At 48.6% G+C, this 23,372-nt stretch overlaps 1 protein-coding gene across 20 annotated transcripts; it reads right to left on the bottom strand.

Moving 5' to 3' along the window:
• Nucleotides 1-190: 190 nt before the first annotated feature.
• On the bottom strand, nucleotides 191-23,254 carry LOC309332813 (uncharacterized protein). 20 transcript variants are annotated; one of them, XM_081846004.1, is made up of 13 exons: nucleotides 23,120-23,254; nucleotides 20,630-20,646; nucleotides 17,418-17,520; nucleotides 14,612-14,856; nucleotides 13,606-13,834; nucleotides 10,726-10,919; nucleotides 7,446-8,156; nucleotides 3,853-4,234; nucleotides 3,597-3,750; nucleotides 3,464-3,518; nucleotides 3,073-3,358; nucleotides 2,927-2,964; nucleotides 191-2,818 (listed from the first exon to the last, which is right to left on the bottom strand). In XM_081846004.1, exons 1-13 carry the CDS (start codon nucleotides 23,127-23,129, stop codon nucleotides 341-343), a joined length of 4,902 nt encoding a protein of 1,633 aa, XP_081702130.1. In that variant the 5' UTR covers nucleotides 23,130-23,254; the 3' UTR covers nucleotides 191-340. The 20 variants fall into 20 exon arrangements, with proteins under 20 accessions (XP_081702130.1, XP_081702137.1, XP_081702126.1 ...); XM_081846011.1 differs by having other exon boundaries at nucleotides 191-1,321; nucleotides 1,820-3,358; XM_081846000.1 differs by having other exon boundaries at nucleotides 191-2,485; nucleotides 2,597-3,358.
• Between the last annotated feature and the right edge of the window lie 118 nt (nucleotides 23,255-23,372).

Here is a 23,372-nt window from a genome sequence, read left to right as displayed (position 1 = left end):
CCCACCCATCAGCACCTTCTAGCAGACTCGCATTGTTAGGAAATTACTCTCACAAGCAAGCCACCAGGTACCTCTTAGGAGAAACCACAACCAGCCAGCCATGGCCATTGTCCTGTATGGCCTAGGCCCAGCAAGGGAGGGAGGGAGGGAGGGAGGGACTGCCCAAGCAAAACACATCTATGGCCGAAACGAAGTTCCAAATTGCCTCTCTTATTTCAGTGACTGAGCCCCAGACCCATCCCTTGGAAAACTCGGGCAAGCCTTTCGAGTGAAATCCACCCCCGTTTGCCGGCTTCGTTGGGGTCAGAAGCGTGTAGCTCTGCTCTTTCGGAGTCTTGACTTATTTATCATCATCAGGGCAGCTTTTGGGGTCGTAGGCTTGCTGTATCTTCAGTATGTTATATCCCTGCAGGTTCCACTGGCCGAAATGTTGGAACTCCTCCTTGGGGCTTTCGTCGTCGCAACCCTTTGGGTCATAGGCCTGTTGGATTTTGAGGATGTTCCAGCCTTCCATTTCTGGTTTGCCAGAAGGCTGGGCCTCCTCTCTGTAGTTGGAGGAGTCTTCATCGCACTCTTTTGGGTCGTAGGCCTGTTGGAGTTTCAGTATGTTCCACTCCCTCACCTCTCTTTGAGGAGGTGGGGCCACCACCACTTCTGCTTTCTCCCTGCCAGAAGGCGATTCACCGTCAGAAAACTTTGGTGTGTAAGCTTGCAGCATTTTCAGTATCTTCCAGTCCTTTGTCTCCTCTTGGCCAGAAGGCGGGACCTTCTCCTCTTTTCTAGAATGAGTTTTGTCATTCTGCACCTTGTCGTTGTCGGGTGTTCGGAACACCTTTGCCTCTTTGCCTGTATAGGATTCATCATCGCAGCCTTTGGGGTCGTAGGTCGCCTGAATTTTCAGGATGTCCTCCACCGGTTTGCCAGAAGATTGGACCACCTCCTCCTTCCTGGAAGGTGCTTCCTCTTCACAACTTTTTGGGTCGTAAGCCTGCTGGATTTTGAGGATGTTCTGTCTGTCCATCTCCCGCTTGCCAGAAGATTGAACCTCTTCCTCATTCATAGAAGCTTTCTCGTCACAAGCTTTTGGGTCATAGGCTTGTTGAATTTTCAGTATATTCCGCTCTTTGTCCTCTTCTTGGCTGGGAGGTGGGACTTCCATCTCCTTCCTGCTGGAAGGTGATTCATCATCAGAAAATTTAGGCATATTAACTTTCAGGATTTTAAATATATCCCAGTCCTTTGCCTGCTCTTTCCCCGAAGGTGGGATCTCTGTCCTAGGAGGAGTTTTGTCGTTCTCCTGTGTTCCAGATGTCCGGAACACCTTCTCCTTGCCCGTATAGGATTCATCATCGCAACCTTTGGGGTCGTAGGTCTTCTGGATTTTCAGGATGTCCTCCACTACTTGGCTAGAAAGTTGGACTGCTTCCTCCTCCCCCTTCCTGGAAGGTGTTTCCTCATCGCAGCCTTTTGGGTCGTAAGTCTGCTGGAGTTTCAGAATGCTCCACCCCTCGGTCTCCCCCTTGCCAGATGGTTGAACCTCCTCTTCCGTATTCATAGAAGCTTCCTCGAGGCAACCTATTGGGTCATAGACCTGTTGAATTTTCAGTATATTCCGCTCTTTGTCCTCCTCTTGGCTAGTAGGTGCGCCGTCATCCTCCTCCTCTTCCCATCTATCATCAGCAAATTTTGGTGTGTAAGCTTGCAGGATTTTCAGTATCTTCCACTCTTTTGCTTCCTCTTTGCCAGCGAGTGGAATCTCCTCTTTCCTAGAAGGAGCTTCGTCATTCTCCACTTCCTGTGTTCCAGAAGTCCGGAACACCTTCTCCTCCTTGCCCGTATAGGATTCATCATCGCAGCCTTTGGGGTCATAGGTCTTCTGGATTTTCAGGATGTCCTCCACTACGTGGCCAGAAAATTCGACCGCTTCCTCTCCTTTACTGGAAGGTGTTTCCTCATCGCAGCCTTTGGGGTCATAAGTCTGCTGGAGTTTGAGAATGCTCCACCCCTCCATCTCCCACTTGTCAGATGGTTGAACCTCCTCATTCATAGAAGCTTCCTCATCACAACCTTTTGGGTCATAGGCCTGTTGAATTTTCAGTATATTCCTCTCTTTGTCCTCCTCTTGGCTAGTAAGTGTGGCCTCCTCTTCCATCTCTTCCCATCTATCATCAGCAAATTTTGGTGTGTAAGATTGCAAGATTTTCAGAATATTCCACTCCTTTGCCTCCTTTTTGCCAGAAGGTGGGGTCTCTTCTTTTCTAGAAGGAGTTTCATCATCATCCTTGACCGTATAGGATTCATCGTCACAACCTTTGGGGTCGTAGGTCGCCTGGATTTTCAGGATGTCCTCCACTGGTTTGCTAGAATATTGGACCACTTCCTCCTTGTTGGAAGGTTCATCCTCTTCACAACCTTTCGGGTCATAAGCCTGCTGGATTTTGAGGATGTTCCGTCCCTCCATCTCCCACTTCTGAGAAGGTTGAACCTCCTCTTCCTTATTTGTAGAAGCTTCCTCATCACAATCTTTTGGGTCGTAAGCCTCCTGTATTTTGAGGATGCTCCTTCCTTCCATCTCCTGCTTGTGAGAAGGTTGAACCTCCTTTTCCTTATTTGTAGAATTTTCCTTGTCGCCACCTTTTGGCTCGTAGACCTGTTGGAGTTTCAGTGAGTTCTGCTTCTCTGTCTTCTGCTTGCCAGAAGGTGGAACCTCCTCTTCCTTATTTGAAGAAGATTCCTTGGCCCCACCGTTTTGCTGGTATGACTTTTGGCTTTTCAGTGAGTTCCGCTCCTCCAACTCCTGATTGTGAGAAGATTTTACCTCCTCTTCCTTATTTGAAGAACTTTCTTCATCACCTCCTTTTTGCCAGTATGACTTTTGGCTTTTCAACGAGTTCTGCTCTAACTCTTGATTGTGAAAAGATTGGACCTCCTCTTCCTTATTTGAAGAAGTTTCTTCATCGCCACCTTTTTGCTGGTATGACTTTTGGCTTTTCAACGAGTTCCGCTCTAACTCCTGATTGTGAAAAGATTGGACCTCTTCTTCCTTATTTGAAGAAGTTTCTTCATCACCACCTTTTTGCTGGTATGACTTTTGGCTTTTCAACGAGTTCCGCTCCTCCAACTCCTGATTGTGAGAAGATTGGACCTCTTCTTCCTTCTTCAAAGTTTCTTCATCACCACCTTTTTGCTGGTATGACTTTTGGCTTTTCAACGAGTTACGCTCTAACTCCTGATTGTGAAAAGACTGGACCTCTTCTTCCTTATTTGAAGAAGTTTCTTCATCACCACCTTTTTGCTGGTATGACCTTTGGCTTTTCAATGAGTTCCGCTCTAACTCCTGATTGTGAGAAGATTGGACCTCTTCTTCCTTCTTCAAAGTTTCTTCATCACCACCTTTTTGGTGGTATGACTTTTGGCTTTTCAATGAGTTCCGCTCCAACTCCTGATTGTGAGAAGGTTGGACCTCTTCTTCCTTATTTGAAGAAGTTTCTTCATCACCACCTTTTTGCTGGGATGACCTTTGGCTTTTCAATGAGTTCCGCTCTAACTCCTGATTGTGAAAAGACTGGACCTCTTCTTCCTTATTTGAAGAAGACCTTTGGCTTTTCAATGAGTTCCGCTCCAACTCCTGATTGTGAGAAGGTTGGACCTCCTCTTCCTTATTTGAAGAACTTTCTTCATCACCACCTTTTCGCTGGTATGACTTTTGGCTTTTCAATGAGTTCCGCTCCAACTCCTGATTGTGAGAAGGTTGGATCTCTTCTTCCTTCTTCAAAGTTTCTTCATCACCACCTTTTTGCTGGTATGACTTTTGGCTTTTCAACAAGTTCGGCTCCAGCTGATTGTGAGAAAATTGGACCTCTTCCTCTTCTTTCTCCATGAAAAGGGGAGCATCCATCACCACCTCTTCCTCCTTCATGTCCGGGTTAGGCAGGTAGTCCTTCAATCGCAAGAGAGATTCGGGACTTTGCAAAGCATACTCCATCAGTTCATCCATGGAGCCCTGGGCTTCAGCCATGATCGCAAAACTCTTGTTCAAGACGTTGTCAGCCAAATCTCCAAAATTGTGGGCTGAGACAAAATCGGAGTGGAGCTCCTTTATGTGCCGGCTGGTTTGGGACAGCTTGTTCCGGAGCTCTTCTGGGATGTCTTTCAGGCTGGCCACCAGGTTCTCGTACGTGCCTTGGAGGTTCTGGGTCACGCTTCGGGACTTTGCCAATGTCTTGGCTTCTATCTGTCAGAATAGAAAGGACACTTGTTCAGATTTATAGTCCCCTGTCCACAGGGACCTGAAGCCTCCACAAAATCAAATAGAATTCCATCCAACCCTAAGGTACTCCCCCCCCTCATTTCACCCTGAGCTCGAAGCACCAGCTTAACAGATGCTCATGGAAGCACTTTATAATAAATAATAATAAAAAATTTTTATTTATACCCCACCCTTCCCGGTTCAAAAACCGGGCTCAGGGTGGCTAACAACAAATTTAAAACACTTAATTATAAAAGCAGCATAAAATACGGTATAAAAACACAAATAACAATAAAAATCAAAAATCAATTAGAAAATTCCTAGGGCTAGCTGGCTGAATTAGTCCTATTTGGGCCAGTGAAGAGGCCAGGGGAGGTCTCGGAGCGGGTGATCTTCATAAAAAGGGAGGGGGAGGGAAGAGAAGGGAAATAAAAGATCAGGCTGAATTCAAGTTAAATAAAGGCCAGGTGGAATAGCTCTGTCTTACAGGCCCTGTGGAAGGAGGTTAAATCCTGCAGGGCCCTAGTCTCCTGGGACAGAGCATTCCACCAGGTCGGAGCCATCACTGAGAAGGCCCTGGCCCTGGTGGAGGATAGTCTGACTTCCTTAGGGCCCGGGACCTCTAAACTATGGTTATTCATGGACCTTAAGGTCCTCTGCGGGGCAGGCCAGGAGAGGCGGCCCCGTAGATACGAGGGCCCTTAGCCACCTTGAAGAGAGTCTCCAACAAAGGAGAATATTCAAGAATCTCTCTCTTTGTACGTCTGCTGTTTCAGCCCGAAGATGAGGACCCTGAAAGATGTGTACATTCTGTTCTCACAGTGGCTCAGCAGAGATGCCTCTGGGAAGCCCCTCAGCGGAATCTGAAAACATCAGCCCTCATGTACAAATCCCATCAACCAACTGGAATTTGGAGGTAGACTGCCTCTGAATGTGGAAGGTCCATTATTTCCTGCAGATGATGGCTACCAGCACTAAACTTTACATTTTTCTTTGTGCACCATGCCAATTAATTTTTATTAGTTTTCAAAAAAACACACACAATTTAATTCAAATTTAACCCAGATTTAGGATTTGACTCCCCCCCCTTTGAAGATGCTCCTTTCCCCGCCCTCCTTTTCCGCTCACAGTAAAAAAAATACCCCCCCCCTTAATTTCTAATAGGTTTCCATCAATTCCTGTTTCCATCAACGGTACATGTTCAGTTCCTGTTTAGACATTTACCCAGCTATTTTACCAATTAATGAAACAGAATTAAAATCTTACTTTATTGATCCCCACGAATCGTAATTTTAAATCGTGCTTCCTCCAGTACAACTTCAATCATCCTGTCTTTGAGTTCACAACATCCTAGTTAACCAAACTCAGGTTTTACACATCCAGGAAAATAATTCTGTTTTACCTTGTTACCCAATTCCCCTTTTCACAAAACACGTCCATTTCCCTCAGGCTTAATGTACTTCCCACTCATTATTCCCTCTTTGTTACACAGTTCTCTAACCCAAGCAAACCATGACCTTGCCTAATCTCTTACATTTGCCACTCTAACCCCCCATTAACTCTATCCCATACCAAATACCTCCCCAAATCTTTATACTGTAGTAAAGGTAAAGGGACCCCTGACCATCAGGTCCAGTCGTGACCTACTCTGGGGTTGCGGCACTCATCTTGCTTTACTGGCCAAGGGAGTCAGCGTACAGCTTCTGGGTTATGTGGCCAGCATGACTAAGCCGCTTCTGGTGTACCAGAGCAGCACATGGAAATGCCGTTTACCTTCCCGTCGGAGCGGTACCTATTTATCTACTTTTGCTGCTGTGCTTTCGAACTGCTAGGTTGGCGGGAGCAGGGACCGAGCAACGGGAGCTCACCCCGTCGCGGGGATCCGAACCACCGACCTTCTGATTGGCAAGTCCTAGGCTCTGTGGTTTAACCCACAGCGCCACCCGCGTGCCTTATTCTGTAGTACCGACTACATAAAATTCAGAGCTGCTTCCTCTTCCTCTTAAATACTATGAATGCTTTAAAAAACCAAAAACCTTCCATATCAACATGCCAGGAGTCCACAGATCTATTATGCAATCCTCTATAAGCAGCAAACCAGGACTTTTTCAGGGTGCCTCCAGTCTCAGAAAACTGCCTGCCCGCTAAGGTCTCGTTCTTCCTCTGGAGACCTGGAGAAGGAGGCTGATAGTCCTTGAATTTTCTGGTCCAGTCCAAAGGGTCTATAAGCCCTGCAGGACTGGAGGCAGAGATTGGGATTGAATCTGCAAAATGAGCAGCCCGAACTGGCTAGAATTAATGAAGCATTGTAATAAAATACAGTGTTTTGCTTCTTTTTAAAAGAAGCAACAGGTCGTAAAGGAATAGAAGGCAGGTTGGCGTCGTAGTGAATCACGGTTTCTCAGCTGCACCGTGGTGCGAGAACTGAACAGAGAAGCTGCTTTTATTTGACCACCCCGTGTTCCCCAAACTTCAAATTTAAGGTTGTTTCCCTCCCCCCCCCGATAATTGAAATTGGGGGCACTGTTCTTATGCTAGAAAAGGTTGATAAGTTTAAGATAAAATCCTTGGAAGTGAGCATATCTCAGTAAGAGTCACTGCTTCCGGAAATGCCCCCAGATTGGAAGTCGGGAACAGTAACTTGCCCAGAGAAGCAGCGATCTGTGGGTGGTGCTTTGGGCTCATGGGAATGTGCTTCCACAACACAGCAATGTGCCAAGGAGCGTGGTTTAGGTAAGGGGGACTTCAGCAGATACAGTGGTGCCTCGCAAGACGAAATTAATCCGTTCTGTGAGGCTCTTCGTCTAGCGGTTTTTTCGTCTTGCGAAGCAAGCCCATTGACAGCTTAGCGGCTTAGCGCTATTAGCGGTTTAGCGGCTTTTAGCGGATCAGCTGATAAGCGGCTTATCAGCGGATCAGCGGCTTAGGGCTTAGGAAAAGGGGGGGAAAGGGGAAAAACCCTGCAGGAACTCGCAAGACATTTTCGTCTTGCGAAGCAAGCCCATAGGGAAATTCGTTTTGCGAAGCGCCTCCAAAACGGAAAACCCTTTCGTCTAGCGGGTTTTCCGTCTTGCGAGGCGTTCGTCTTGCGGGGCACCACTGTAATGGAATCGTAGAGTTGGAACGGACCATGAAGTTTCTCCAGCGGCAACCCCTTGTAACAACACGGTGGCTCGGAATTTGAAGAAAAGGGTACCTCAGAGGTAGGGCTGTCATTCTCATCTTCCTCGTTGCGCATCCGTAGGGTGATCTCGTCCTCCTCCTCGCAACCTGGTGCCGTTAATGTGATGTTAGACACATCTCTGTAGATGGGGTCCTTCCTGCGGGGACTTTTGGGTGAAGGCGGCATCTCAACTTTCACCGGGATGATTATCGGTGCGGGTGCCATCTCAACTTTCACCGGGATGATGATGGGCTGGGGCGGCACCTCAACGTTCACCGGGATAATTATTGGTGGGGGTGGCACCTCAACTATTTCTGGGGGGCTGATTGGTATGGGCAAAATCTCGACCTCTGTGGGCGTCATCTCCACCTCTGAGCAGGTGATTTCCTCGCACTCTACGATGGTGCTGTGCGCACGAGGCAGCCCAATTTCTTTGCACTCAATCATGGTGCTCTGAGCAGCAGGCAGCCCGATTTCCTCGCACTCGATCATGGTGCTCTGAGCAGCAGGCAGCCCGATTTCCTCGCACTCGATCGTGGTGCTGTGCTCGCGAGGCGCCCCAGGTCCGTCTCTCGCGACCATGGTGCTCTGAGCACGAGGCACCCCAACGTCCAGGGTGCTGAAATCTTCATTCCCCTGGGCAGAATTCCGACGCGGGCTCGCGCTCCACTCCACGCAGATCATGCTCATCCTTTCGTTGGACGGACCAATCTCCAGTTCTGCTCTGTGCTGCACCTGATCAATCTGGAAATGGCCATGGGATGGTTAAAAAGAAGAGGATAACACAATGAATTGGGTGGACACACCTGTGCCCTGCAGGAGCTCTCCAGGGTACCAAATACTTGGGCCTGTTTCTTCTGACCTGGCTGAGCCCTGTGCGAGTGAGAAATGTTAGGTGTTGTTACTGTTACACGATTTCAGCCGTGGTAGCTTGTGGCCATTGGGTCTGGTTGGGCAGGAAACCCAGAAGGAGGTGGAACCAGAGGCAATGATGTTTGGCGCCAACCAACCCTTGTTTTGTCGTCATCCTCCTCCTTGCCAAGTTCAGTGAGGGCAATACTCGGACCAAGGACAAAGAAGCTTGACGGTCCCACCCCCTGGGCTGATTTTAAGTAAGAAGACTGGCTGGTGGAGGCAGGCTGAGGTTGGTAGAGCAGTTTCTGCCTAATGGACCAGCCACCACTGCATTTCTTTGTAAACCCTCCCTGGTTAGATAGGATATCGGGAGCCCATGAACAAAGCTCAAATGGGGGTTGGTAAGGTAAAGGGTAAAGGGACCCCTGACCATTAGGTCCAGTCGTGGCCGACTCTGGAGTTGTGGCGCTCATCTCGCTCTATAGGCCGAGACAGCTGGTGTTTGTCTGCAGACAGCTTCCAGGTTATGTGGCCAGCATGACTAAGCCACTTCTGGCAAACCAGAGCAGCGCACGGAAACGCCGTTTACCTTCCCGCCGAAGCGGTACCTATTTATCTACTTGCACTGGCGTGCTTTTGAACTGCTAGGTTGGCAGGAGCAGGGACCGAGCAACGGGCACTCACCCCGTCGCGGGGATTTGAACCGCCAACCTTCTGATCGGCAAGTCCTAGGCTCTGTGGTTTAACCCACAGCGCCACCCGCGGTACAGGGGTGCAAACCGCCCTTTAGTTCCATTGATTTCAGATATTCCCTGAGAGGTTGTAGAATCTCTTTCCGTCTCCCGACGGTGTTCCAAGAAAGGTCGGAGACTGGCTGGGGATGTTTGGGGACATTGTAATTTTCCATGGCTAATTCTTCTCATTTTCAACATTGGCTCCCAGTACGTTTCTGAGCTCAATTCAAAGTGTTGGTACTGATCTTTAAAGCCCTTGGCCCTGTATACCTGCAGGAGCGTCTCTACCCCCATCGTTCAGCCCGGACACTGAGGTCCAGCTCCGAGGGCCTTCTAGCACAGGCTTCCTCAACCTCGGCACTCCAGATGTTTTTGGCCTACAACTCCCATGATCCCTAGCTAGCAGGACCAGTGGTCAGGGGTGATGGCAATTATAGTCTCAAAACATCTGGAGGGCCGAGGTTGAGGAAGTGTGTTCTAGCAGTGCCCTCAGTACAAGAAGTGAAGCTGCAGGGAACCAGGCAGAGGGACTTCTCGGTGGTGGTGCCCGCCCTGTGGAACGCCCTCACATCAGATGTCAAGGAAATAAACAACTGCCTTTTAGAAGACACCTGACAGCAGCCCTGTGCAGTCGTACCTTGGTTCTCGAATGCCTTGGTACTCAAACATTTTGGCTCACAAACGCCGCAAACCCAGAGGTAAGTGTTCCGGTTTGCGAACGTTTTTTGGAAGCCGAACGTCGGATGCGGCTTCCGATTGAGTGCAGAAAGCTCCTGCAGCAAATTGCAAGCCACGGCTTGGTTTTCAAACATTTTTGGAAGTTGAACGGACTCCAATAATAGAATGCATTTGAGAACCAAGGTACGACTGTATAGGGAAGTTTCAATGTTTGATGTCTCACTGTGTTTTAATTTAAGGAAGCTTCCCAGAGTGGCTGGGGCAACCCAGTCAGATTGGGGGGGGGGAATCCTTATCCTTATTATTTATTATTTCCCTCTCTGCCTTTACTCACTACTCACTGGCTACTGTGATTGTTTTGTGTCAAGATTGTTTTGTGTCACCGGGACCCTAACTCAGAGATTGACATTCCAGAGACCCCCACCATGGTGGGACCTGAACCTTGAGCTCCTGTTAGGTAAAAAGGTAAAGGACCCCTGGATGGTTAAGTCCAGTCAAAGGTGACTATGGGGTTGTGGCGCTCATCTCGCTTTACTGGCTGAGGGAGCCGACGTTTGTCCACAGATAGTTTTTCCGGGTCATGTGGCCAGCATGACTAAGCCGCTTCTGGCGAACCAGAGCAGGCCAAGGGAACTGGTGTTTGTCCACAGACAGCTTTCTGGGTAATGTGCCCAGCAGGACTAAACCACTTCTGGCACAACGGGACACCGTGATGGAAACCAGAGCACACGGAAACACTGTTTACCTTCCCACCACAGTGATGCCTATTTATCTACTTGCACTAGTGTGCTTTCGAACTGCTAGGTTGGCAGGAGCTGGGTCCGAGCAACGGGAGCTCACCCCGTTGTGGGGATTTGAACCGCCAACCTTCCGGTCGGCAAGCCTAAGAGCCTCAGTGGTTAAGAGCACAGTGCCACCCGCATCCCTCTGAACAAGGCATTCCACAAAAACCCCTTCAATGGACAAGAATTGCAAAGGCACATTGATCTTGCAAGGAGAGATGGGGTTGTTAAATCGGGATGGGGGGAGATAAGAGTTGGGCATACCACTTCAAGGGTCTCGTGGAGCTGATTGATGCTCGCTTGGGTACTGCGTCTCGTGAAGCGCAGCTTGCTCAGTGCCATCATGTAGGCCCTTTGACGGAGTTTGTTGGACAGATCGTTGATCCTCACAAGGCAGGCTTGCATCCGGTGGTCTATGGACGTATCTTCGATCTCCGCAACAGCTTTCTTCAGATTTCCTGCTCCGAGTCGGGAGTGGCGAGGGGTTTGGGGAAAGCAGAGAGAGATTGAGGAACCAGAGCACACCTGACAACCCCTTTCGCCAATCTGCACATTGCTTTAGATAACCCACAAATTTATTCGTGTCCTGCTATCCTTGGAAAGCCCCAAGTTTCTGGACAGAAGGGGTAAGTTAGGCAAAGACTCCTTAAAGCAGCCTTTTTCAATCTGTGGGTCCCCAGATGTTGATGAACTACAACTCCTATCACCCCTAGCTAGCAAGGGATGATGGGAGTTGTAGTCCAACAACATCTGGGGACCCACAGGTTGAGAACCGCTGCCTTAAAGCATGGGTAAGCAAACTAAGGCCCGGGACCGGATCCGGCCCAGTCGCCCAATTCTAAATCCGGCCTGGGACGGTCCAGGAATCGTCGTGTTTTTACATGAGTAGAATTGTGTGCTTTTATTTAAAATGCATCTGTGGGTTATTTGTGGGGCATAGGAATTCGTTCATTCCCCCCTCCCATAAAAAATATAGTCCGGCCCCCCACAAGGTCTGAGGGACAGTGGACCGGCCCCCTGCTGAAATAGTTTGCTGACCCCTCAAAGGATGTAAGAAATTAATCTGGCTGGAGGTGCCCTCCAGATGTTTTGGACGAAAGCTCCCATCAGATGATGGGAATTGTTCTAAATATCTGGAAGACGGTGTCATCAATATATATTTATTTATATCCCACATTTCCCTCGATTAAAACCATACAAATAATTACAATAAAAAGAGCAGGGCACGAGCCCTTTCGTTAAAAGCAGTCAGCCCCCGAAAGCCTGTTGGAATGAGAAGGCCTCTTCACCTGCTTGCAGAAAGGCAGCAAGCAGGGAGCCAGTCTGGTTTCTCAAGGGAGTCCCAAAGTCTGGCAGGAGCCACCACCGAAAAGGCCCTCTACCGTGTCCCCAACAAACATGGCTGTGAGGGTGGCCGGACTGAGAAAAGGGCTTCCAAGGATCTCGGAGGATGGGCAGAGTCGTATGATGGAATACAATCTTTCTGGCAGCTTGGACCTAAGCCATGTAGGGCTTTTATTTGTCGTGGGCCGGCACTTTGCATTGTGCCTGCAAAAAGGGGGGCTGTGTTGTAGCAAAGAAGCCGTCTGCTTCCCTACAACCAGCCTAGGCCAGCAATCTGACTGCAGGTTTTTGAGCCAGCTGAAATTTCTCGGCAGTGTTCAAATACCTTGGTAAAATGGCAGAGGGCGATTCTTTTGCAGACCAGGCCTGGTCCTTTGCGTTATCAACAGGGAGAGGGATACAGTGGATGCTCGGGTTGTGAACGTGATTCGTGCGGGATGCACGTTCGCAACACACAGCAGCGCATCTTCGCACATGCGGGTTGTGATTCTGCGCTTATGCGCAAAGTGTGATTTAGCGCTTCTGCACATGCCCCGTTCCGGTACTTCCCGGTTTTGGTGGTCCACAACCCGAATAGACGCAACCTGAAGCGGCTGTAACCCGAGATATGACTGTACAAAGGTAAAGGGACCCCTGACCATTAGGTCTAGTCGTGACCGACTCTGGGGTTGTGGCGCTCATCCCACTTTATTGGCTGAGGGAGCCGGCGTACAGCTTCTAGGTCATGTGGCCAGCAGGACTAAGCTGCTTCTGGCGAACCAGAGCAGCGCACGGAAACGCCGTTTACCTTCCCGCCGGAGTGGCACCTATTTATCTACTTGCACTTTGATGTGCTTTCGAACTGCTAGGTTGGCAGGAGCAGGGACCGAGCAACGGGAGCTCACCCCGTCATTGCCGGGATTCGAACCGCCGACCTTCTGATCGGCAAATCCTAGGCTCTGTGGTTTAACCCACAGCGCCACCCGCGTCCCTTAGGTATGACTGTACTTCGTTCCAAATAGTTTGCCTCCTTCACCTGCCGCATATTTTGGACTACCAACGTCTGCACCCAGCACAGCGACTTAACGATTTCCCCTTGGGTTTCCCCAGTGCAGATTTAAAGGTAGGTCGGTTGCATTTCCTGGCAAGCGACAAAAGACGTGTCCCTTTCTTTTTCTTAAAAAAGGAAACTTCAGCCTCCAAAACTAAGCTGGATGGGCAGGGTATAAATAATAAAAAGATTATTTTGAAAAGTGTTTTAATACAGCATTTTGCTGGAAGCTGCCCAGAGTCGCTGGGGAAACCCAGCCAGCTGGGCAGGGCATAAATAATAAATTATTACTAGTATTAGTATTGGGCACCATGCTCCACCCAAGTGAGCTATGTCCCTTGGAAACTGGTGGTCTCTCCTTTGTGGGAGATTTTAATACAGAGGTCGGACGGCTGTCTGTTCAGGGATTCTTAAGTTGTGATTCCTGACTTGCAGGGATCTCTTCCAACCACGTACCATATTTTTTGCTCTATAAGACTCACTTTTTCCCTCCTAAAAAGTAAAGGGAAATGTGTGTGCGTCTTATGGAGCGAGTGCAGGCTGCGCAGCTATCCCAGAAGCCAGAACAGAAAGAGGGATTGCTGCTTTCACTGCGCAGCGATCCCTCTTGCTGTTCTGGCTTCTGAGATTCAGAATATTTTTTTTCTTGTTTTCCTCCTCCAAAAAGTAGGTGCGTTTTGTGGTCTGGTGCGTCTTACAGAGCGAAAAATACGGTATATGGTTCTATGATTCAGCTGCCTTCTCTCCCGGTGTGACGCTCACATGCTTACCGATCTCCTCTTCGGTAAGAGGTAGGTAATGATCCATCAGCTCCTCCGACTTGTCCAGCAGCCTGTCGACGGTTCGCACAAACAGCTGGCATATCCTGCAGGTCAGGACGCTGTGTGGTTCACATTCCCTGTTGTCGTCTTCGTCCTCGTCGTCCCTTAATTCGCTAGCCAGGGCCCTCGCTTCCTCCTCTGCCGCCGTCAAGATGTTTGCTCTCATTTCTCCCAAGACCTGAAGGAATTCATGAGAGTGGAGGAATTCATGCGCTGTCGATGGATTGATTATTATTTCAGTGGTATCTCGGGTTAAGAACTTAATTCGTTCCGGAGGTCCGTTCTTAACCTGGAACTGTTCTTAACCTGAAGCACTGCTTAGCTAATGGGGCCTCCTGCTGCCGCCGCACCGCCAAAGCACGATTTCTGTTCTCAACCTGAAGCAAAGTTCTTAACCTGAGGCAATATTTCTGGGTTAGCGGAGTCTGTAACCTGAAGTGTCTTTAACCCGAGGTACCAGTGTATTATTATTATTTATTTCATTTCTATACCGCTTTATATTTTTAAGAAAAACCTCAAAGCGGTTTAAGGTAAAGGTAAAGATACCCCTGACCGTTAGGTCTAGTTGTGGCCGACTCTGGGGTTGCAGCGCTCATCTCGCTTTATTGGCCGAGGGAGCCGGCGTACAGCTTCCGGGTCATGTGGCCAGCAGGACTGAGCCACTTCTGGTGAAACAGAGCAGTGCACGGAAACCCCCGTTTCCTTCCCGCTGGAGTGGTACCTATTTATCTACTTGCACTTTGACCTGCTTTCGAACTGCTAGGTTGGCAGGAGCAGGGTCCGAGCAACGGGAGCTCACCCCATCATTGCAGGGATTCGAACCGCCGACCTTCTGATCGGCAAGCCCTAGGCTCTGTGGTTTAACCCACAGCGCCACCCGCGTCCGCTACCCAGGGGGAAAAAGGCACCGTAGGATTTGGCTCCTTGGCGCAACTGGCCTTGGGGGTCAACGCACCGACTCTATTGCGAAATTGGGTTCTTCCAGCAGGTTGTTTCGGAACACCCCCTCCAGCGAAGGAGGAGGGTTAGGCAGATGTACGCGCTCTGTCAGATCTGTCTCCGAAAGGAGGTCCTCTACTACTTCTGGGATGATGAAAGACACTTCCGGAGATGGTTCGTCGGTATTCCATCCTTCGTCCACCCCCTCGACAAACTCTTCCAGTTCCTCATCTCTGCTTCTGCTTCTGGAAAGTGAGGGAACTGGGGGAGAGAGGAATCTGGGGTTTAGTTGCCTGAGCACATGTGAGACTTAACTACTGAGCAATTATTCTAGTTTTTCTGTTTTTGTTTTTGGTTTAAGTTTAGGTTTAGGTTTAAGTTTAGGTTTAGGGTTTAGTTTACAGTGGTACCTCGCAAGACGAAATTAATCCGTTCCGTGAGGCTCTTCGTATAGCGGTTTTTTCGTCTTGCAAAACAAGCCCATTGGCAGCTTAGCGGATTAGCGCTATTAGCGGTTTACCGGCTTTCAGCGGATCCGCTGATAAGCAGCTTATCAGCGGATCAGCTGATAAGCGGCTTAGCGGCTTAGGAAAAGGGGGAAAGGGGAAAAAAACCCGCAGGAACTCGCAAGACATTTTCGTCTTACGAAGCAAGCCCATAGGGAAATTCGTTTTGCGAAGCGCCTCCAAAACGGAAAACCCTTTCGTCTAGCGGGTTTTCCGTCTTGCGAGGCGTTCGTCTTGCGGGGCACCACTGTAGTTTAAAGCTTAGCTTAGCTTAGTTTAGCTTAGCTTAGTTTAGCTTAGGCTGGATCACCCCCAGACTCTCTGAGGCGAAAGCTGTGTGCTTTAAATAGGTTAAGAGGTAACACCAAACCATTACTTTATCAAAAATGGGAAATGTTTTAAGAGATACTTACAAAAAAAATAACATCGACTTATTATCTGTGGTAGTGTTTGAATGACCCTTGTGTACTTAAAATATTAAGAAATAGAGGAAAATCAGTACGCTAGGTTGTAAGAAAGTATTAGAAAGTATATTAAATGTAAGGTAATAATTATAAGTACATTCAAAACCACAAATGTCAGCTTTATCGGGAAATGAAGGGAAGTCTATATATTATTTTACTTCAGTTTGTTGTTTTATTTTATGTACCATTATGTGATTTTTAGCTTAGCTGTTATCTAAGTGGAATTAGAAGGTCAAATTAACATTCTAAGTTAAACTAATTTAAGAATATATATTATGTGTATGTGTGAAGTTAAATCTATAATGACATTAATGAATTCCAATAAAGAATATTTTTGTTAAAAAAAATAAAATAAAATGTATGGTGTGAGCACCACCCCTGTTGATGACGAAAGGCATTTGAAAAGCAAGGAAAGGCAAGGAAATCTTTTGGCAGACTTGAGCAGGGAGTTTGGGAGCCAGGAGGCTTGCCACACTTGTTAGATCCCGTGGAAATGTTAAGGATCATAGAAAAGGATATATTGAATAAGTATTATCCGCTAGCGAGTGATGTAGCAGAGCAGATTCTCCTCAATATAGCTGGAAGCAAGTTTGCAGATTCGTTTGAATCTCTTAGTTAAGATTATTTCCTGGTGTCCCCTTTAAAAGGTGACCATTTGGTCCAGTCGTGACCGACTCTGGGGTTGCGGCGCTCATCTCGCTTTATTGGCCAAGGGAGCCGGCGTACAGCTTCCGGGTCATGTGGCCAGCAGGACTAAGCCGCTTCTGGCGAACCAGAGCAGCGCACGGAAACGCTGTTTACCTTCCCGCTGGAGCGGTACCTATTTATCTACTTGCACTTTGACGTGCTTTCAAACTGCTAGGTTGGCAGGAGCAGGGACCGGGCAACGGGAGCTCACCCCGTCGTGGGGATTCAAACCACCAACCTTCTGATTGGCAAGTCCTAGGCACAGTGGTTTAACCCACAGCGCGTCCCTGGTGTCCCCTTTAATCCCTCCTAAAAGAATAAAGACACGAGAATCTTTTTGATTAAGATTTACTCTCAGTTCACGATTTGATCCCTGAAAGGCATGCTATACTTGGTAGTTACATAAAGAAACCGTGTGGCTTATGTCCTGTCTGCCAGGATACCTGAGAATGGTTACTAATTGCATTACCTGGCCAGCCTGGGCCATTCTTTTTGACATGGTAAATACTTTAGTTTTGGAATCCTACTCTATTCATACACAAAATATGCCCCAAGACAGGATTTGTGGGCGGGGGGGGGGACTTCTGGGAAAGTTTTCTTCAATATATTTCCTTCCGCAGAGGAAATATTGGGGGTCATTAAGAGTCAAGATGGCTTAAGGATTGCTCTGCTGTACTATTTCAGAGATGTGGTTTATACCTTGTGCACTTACGACCATTTATTTCATATTTGACACCTTAGAATTCTTATAACAGGGGTCTCCGTTAGGGATGGGGGAAGAAATAGGACTTCATTTGCATTTAAAAGGCAAAGGGGCCCAGTTTGCACTTCCCCCAAAAAATATGAAAACTGAAAAACAGGCATCTTCCAAAATCCTCAAGTCTCCAATTTTTGCAAAGTGATGTAGACTTCCTGTTATATATTCAGTGGTCTGTGTTTGCCTGAGCTTGAGTCTGGGACTAAGGATTCTGAGCTCCTGTGTTTTGATTCGATACATGGTGTCCAATCACAGAACATTTCAGGATTTGGGCCTCTGCCATTGGCCCTTGAGCTCTGAGCCGTGATTCGCAGCTTGGAAGTGTAGACAGCCAATCACATTAGGAGTGGGAGTGGCCCAGGCTTCCAGGAATGTATATAAGTAGCTGCTTTGCCTCTCCTTACTCACACTGTTCCTCCTCCTCTTCTTGGTCCAGATTGAAGGTGCTGGAATCCTCATCCCTTAAGGACACCGAGTCTGAGCCGAGGCTGTCCGTCTCTCTCTCGCTAAGCTAACCAACACAAGGAACGGATCTGTTAGGACGTGTCCGCACGGTGCATTTCAAAGTGGTTTCAGGACTCTTTGCCTGACGTGGTTCCCAAGCAAAGACAAATCAAGAGCTGTACTCTATCTAAACCACAGAGCCTAGGACTTGCTGACCAGAAGGTCGGCGGTTCGAATCCCTACGACGGGGAGAGCTCCCATTGCTCGGTTCCTGCTCCTGCCAACCTAGCAGTTTGAAAGCACATCAAAGTGCAAGTAGATAAATAGGTACCGCTCCAGCGGGAAGGTAAACGGCATTTCCGTGCGCTGCTCTGGTTTCGCCAGAAGGGTCTTAGTCATGCTGGCCACATGACCCGGAAAACTGACTGGAGACAAACGTCAGCTCCCTCGGCCAGTAAAGCGAGATGAGCACCTCAACGCCAGAGTTGTTCATGACTGGACTTAACTGTCAGGGGTCCCTTTACCTTTACCTTTATGCCTAGCTAACCAATACAGTGTTAACAAATGTGCAGTGTAACTGTAACCTAACTTCATTAGGCCCAACTAAAATCACAAAGAAATGCTGTTTTGTTTTGTTGAGCAAACTATTTCTTTTGGGATTCCCCCCTCCTCTTGGCTAAGAAGGTGGGATATAAACTTTCAAATAACACAACTTGAAGGGGGGGGGGGAGGTAAAGGACCCCTGGACGGTGAAGTCCAGTCAAAGGCGACTATGGGGTTGCGGCGCTCATCTCGCTTTCAGGCTGAAGGAGCTGGCGTTTGTCTGCAGACGGCTTTCTGGGTCATGTGGCCAGCAGGACTCAACCGCTTCTGGCACAACGGGACACCGTGATGGAAACCAGAGCGCACGGAAACACCGTTTACCTTCCCGCCTGAGCAGTACCTCTTTATCTACTTGCGCTGGCGTGCTTTTGAACTGCTAGGTTGGCAGGAGCTGGGACAGAGCAACGGGATCTCACTCCATCGTGGGGGTTCGAACCGCCGACCTTCTGATCGGCAAGCCCAAGAGGCTCAGGGGTTTAGACCACAGCGCCACCCACAACCCTGTTAGCAAATGTAACTGTAACCTAACTCCCATTAGGCCCAACTAAAGTCACAAAGAAATGCTGTTTTGTTTTGTTGAGCAACCTGTTTCTTTTGGGATTTCCCCATCCCCTTGGCTAAGAAGGTGGGGATATAAACTTCCAAGTAACACAAAACTAAATTAACATGGGACTGGTGTTTCTGTTGATTTGAATCCTCCTCATCAATGTTGGGTGTTTCCTCCTGGAATGTTTCAGTAACTGCTTTTATCATTAATATTCTTGTTCCTTTTCATTGGGACTTTTCTACTTGGCAGTGTTGGGAGGATTTGCACGACAAGGGCCACATTGACCAGCCGGTCCCCCCCCCCCCAAGGGCAGGCAAGGGGCACAGCGCAGCCCCATTTGGCTCCAATAGGGCAGGCATTCCAGTGTTGTTGGTAGCTTGCCCGCCCTGGGTACCTGCTGTCAGTATATGGAAACATCACCGCTGCAGACAGCCAGATTGTTGACATCACATGATGTGCCTATCTGTGGGAAAGAAGAATACCCCAGGATGTTCACAGGCTGGATAAGTCTTTGTGAAGAGGGTAATTTGAAACCTTCCGTTTGCGCATGTTCAGGAAGTTTGTCAGACTTGCTGGAAGAACTGAACTGAAAGGACGTGTTTTTTCTCTAGTGCTGTAATGTCAGAAATAAACAGATTTCTGACTTATTTTCTTTCCCCTGCGGAAGCAGGAGGAGGGGGTTGTGCATTTTACCCACGCTTGGGAAAATGTCGCCTATCAAAATCTGCCTGGTCTGTCCGAGATACAGTGGTGCCTCGCAAGACGAAAAGAATCTGTTCCGCGAGTCTCTTCGTCTTGCAGTTTTTTCGTCTTGCGAAGCAAGCCCATTAGTGGCTTAGCGGCTTAGCGCTATTAGCGGCTTAGCGGATCAGCTGATAAGCGGCTTAACGGATCAGCTGTTAAGCGGCTAAGCGGCTTAGCGGCTTAGAAAAAGGGGGGAGGGGAAAAAACCCGCAGGAACTCGCAAGACATTTTCGTCTTGCGAAGCAAACCCATAGGGAAATTCATCTTGCGAAGCACCTCCAAAACGGAAAACCCTTTCGTCTAGTGGGTTTTCCATCTTGCGAGGCATTCGTCTTGCGGGGCACCACTGTATCAGCCAGAGGAGGTTACTGGTAAGCAAGCTCCGAGGACAGTGAGAGGGGCCAGCCTCTATGGAGGGGGCTTGCAAACCGACACCTGCAACCCACGCTATGCCACTGCCACTTGGGATATTCCATCAAACACTGTTCTAACATTTTTAAGTGGGTTGTTTCCCACTTTAAGGGCTAAAAATCAGATTTGATTTTTTTTTAAAAAAGAGCAGAAATGATTTGTTGATTCTTGGGCATGGTCAATTCTACATCTGGGGCAAACTGCTTGCATGAGAGAAATGTGAAACACAAGGCAGGGAACCGAAACCACCTTGTCCTAAATTTAAGGCAGGAGTTTCCCCCTCTCTTGTCATAAACAATAATGTAAAAGCTGCTTAGTGGGATTTCCCCCCCCCCAGCTTGTTGCAACAATTGTAATGCACCGTGCAATTTTTTAATTGCATCTTTTATTTTATTCCATTACAGTCATACCTTGGTTATCGAACAGAATGCGTTCTGGGAGTCCGTTTGACTTCCGTAACTGTTCAAAAGCCAAGACGTGGCTTCCGTTTGGCTGCAGAAGCGTCTTGCAGCCAATCGGAAGCTGCGCCGGATGTTTGGCTTCCGAAAATCATTCGAAAACAGGAACACTCACTTCTGGTTTTTGATCGTTCGGGAGCCGAAACATATGAGTTCCAGGGCGTTCGACAACCAGGGGATGACTGTACAATATGAATTCCATGTAATCCTACGGAGTTCAAATTCCCGCAGTTCTCCACAGGAGCACTGTGGGCCACACAAATGAAATTTGTGGGTTCATAGTCTGGTTTAGGAAGCCCTGATCTATGGCATGCGATGCTTAGCTGTGATAAAAGAAAAGCACTTAGCGCCTCTGAGCATGGACAGAGTTCTTATCTGCCGTTGCATTTTTCTCTGCTGTGCCCCCAAAGTACCTGGTCTCTGTCTCGGACTGCCATCCGTTGGTTGTCATCCAGGGTGGGGTTTCCAGAGAGGGCGAAAGGGAAACGAAATGATTATTTATTCATTCCTTTATTAAATTCATGTCCATAGATCGCAGGGCAATTTACAGCCATAGAAACACAAAATGAAAACACAAAATTCCCAACATAGAAACCAAAGACCCGTTAACCTCCACCCCACAAACACATTTAAAAGGACACAAATTGGTAGGGCGGGTGGAAGGGGGACGTTTTCCCCAGGTACCTAAAAATACAGAGGAAAGGTGCTCTCAGACAAGCCTCCCTGGGAGAGCATCCCACAAATGGGGAGCCACCACAAAAATGGCCCCGTTCTCGCTTTGCCACACTCTGGACCTCTCATGGAGGAGGCAAACAAAGGGCCTCAGCTGATGAATGCAGAGCTACTCAGTTTATATGGGGAGAGGCAATCCTTGAGGTATTGCGATCTTGAGCCATTTAAGGCTTTATAGGTCAAAACCAGCACTTTGAATTGGGCCCGGAAATTAATCAGCAAGCAGCAGAATCAGGCCGGGATGGGTGTAATATGCTCAACCTGTCTTGCCCCGGTGAGAAACCTGGAATTCTGCACAAACTGAATAATAATAATAATTTATTATTTATACCCCGCCCATCTGGCTGAGTTTCTCCAGCCACTCTGGGCGGCTTCCAAACTGCCTTCAGTCCTACATAGAGTAGGAGAGTAGACCAAACAACCTGCAAGCTGCAGGAGGCCATGTTCAAATATCTCAAGAGCTGTCACGTGGACCAGGTGCGCAGCCTGGGAGTCATTTTGGGCTCACAGCTGTCCATGGAGGCGCAGGTTAATTCTTTGTCCAGGGCAGCTGTTTACCAGCTCCATCTGGTACGCAGGCTGGGACCCTCTCTACCCACAGACTGTCTTGCCAGAGTGGTGCATGCTCTAGTTATCTCCTGCTTGGACTACAGCAATGCGCTCTATATGGGGCTACCTTTGAAGGTGACCTGGAAACTGCAATTAATCCAGAATGCGGCAGCTACAATGGGGACTGAGAGTGGCTGCCGAGACCACATAACAGCAGTCTTGAAAGACCTACACTGGCTCCCAGGATGTTTCCGAGCACAATTCAAAGTGTTGGTGCTGACCTTTAAAGCCCTAAACAGCCCGGAGTACCTGAAGGAGCATCTCCACCCCCATCGTTCAGCCCGGACACTGAGGTCCAGTTCCGAGGGCCTTCTGGCGGTTCCCTCCCTGCAAGAAGTGAGGTTACAGGGGACTAGGCAGAGGGCCTTCTCGGTGGTGGCACCTGCCCTGTGGAACGCCCTCCCAGCAGATGTCAAGGCAATAAACAACTACTTTACTTTTAAATGACAACTGTTTAGGGAAGTTTTTAATGTCTTATGCTGCATTGTTTATAATATTTGGTTGGGAGCCGCCCAGAGTGGCTGGGGAAACCCAGCCAGATGGGCGGGGTATAAACAATAAATTGTTATTGTTATTTTTATAGCCACTGGAAACTGCCAGAGAGAGGAGAGGGCTCTTTCTGGTCTACCCACAAGCATTTGGTGGGAGAACATGATGTTGATCTCGATGGGCAAATGACCTGATCCAACAGGTGATCTCCTCTACGGGACTCTGGTTCTATGTTCTTATGAGCTACCACGGACCAATGGTCTGCCTCTGTATGTTCTTAGCACCGTAAGCAAAAGTCTGAAGAACTTATGAACAGGCTGGCTGCACCCTGTTCTCGCAAGGGCCAGTGGGAAGCCCGCAAGCTTATACAGTGGTGCCTCGCAAGACGAAATTAATCCGTTCCGCGAGGCTCTTCGTATAGCGTTTTTTTCGTCTTGCAAAGCAAGCCCATTGACAGCTTAGCGGATTAGCGCTATTAGCGGCTTTTAGTGGCTTTTAGCGGATCAGCTGATAAGCGGCTTAGCGGCTTAGGAAAAGGGGGGGGAGGGGGAAAAAACCCGCAGGAACTCGCAAGACATTTCGTCTTGCGAAGCAAGCCCATAGGGGAATTCGTTTTGCGAAGCGCCTCCAAAATGGAAAACCCTTTCGTCTAGCAGGTTTTCCGTCTTGCGAGGCGTTCGTCTTGTGGGGCACCACTGTAATGTAGAAGAAGAAGAAGAGTTTGGATTTGATATCCCGCTTTATCACTACCCGAAGGAGTCTCAAAGTGGCTAACATTCTCCTTTCCCTTCCTCCCCCACAACAAACACTCTGTGAGGTGAGTGGGGCTGAGAGACTTCAGAGAAGTGTGACTGGCCAAAGGTCACCCAGCAGCTGCATGTGGAGGAGCGGGGAAGCGAACCCGGTTCACCAGATTACGAGTCCACCACTCTTAACCACTACACCACACTGGCTCTCTGGTATTATAATGTATGGTACGGAGGCAACACGTTGAGGGGCGAATGTTGCACTGATCCCGAAACAGCAATGCAAAATAGGGGGCCCCTGATCTCTCTCGCTTTCCTAACACTCACCCTTAGCCATGGTCTCCGATCTCTGGCCTGGCAGGGTGGGCTAAAAAGAGCCCAGGGTTCATGGCAGCATCTTCCTTCGTTCCATGGGATCTTGGGGTCCAGGATACTCCCAGAATTCCATGCAGCTGTTGTCAAGCTGGGTGATGTCATAGATGGCTGGCGTTGGCTCACTTGCCACAGTGCCTCTAACTCCCAGCAGCCCTAGGGAGGAAGGGGGAAAGACATCATTGCTTCAGAAAGCGGTTCTAGATTG

Source organism: Podarcis erhardii (assembly GCF_964252035.2).
Source record: "Podarcis erhardii genome assembly, chromosome: 18".
In the NCBI taxonomy this organism is placed as follows: Eukaryota; Metazoa; Chordata; class Lepidosauria; order Squamata; family Lacertidae; genus Podarcis; species Podarcis erhardii.
This window is presented reverse-complemented; position numbering and strand designations above follow the sequence as displayed.

Coding starts and splice junctions, on each gene's coding strand:
- LOC309332813 (XM_081845999.1), bottom strand. Junction 14,857..17,417: donor AGAAGAGGAGGAGGAACAGT/GTGAGTAAGGAG, acceptor TCTCTCCCCCAG/TTCCCTCACTTTCCAGAAGC. Junction 3,519..3,596: donor AACTCATTGAAAAGCCAAAG/GTCTTCTTCAAA, acceptor GAAAAGCCAAAG/GTCATCCCAGCAAAAAGGTG.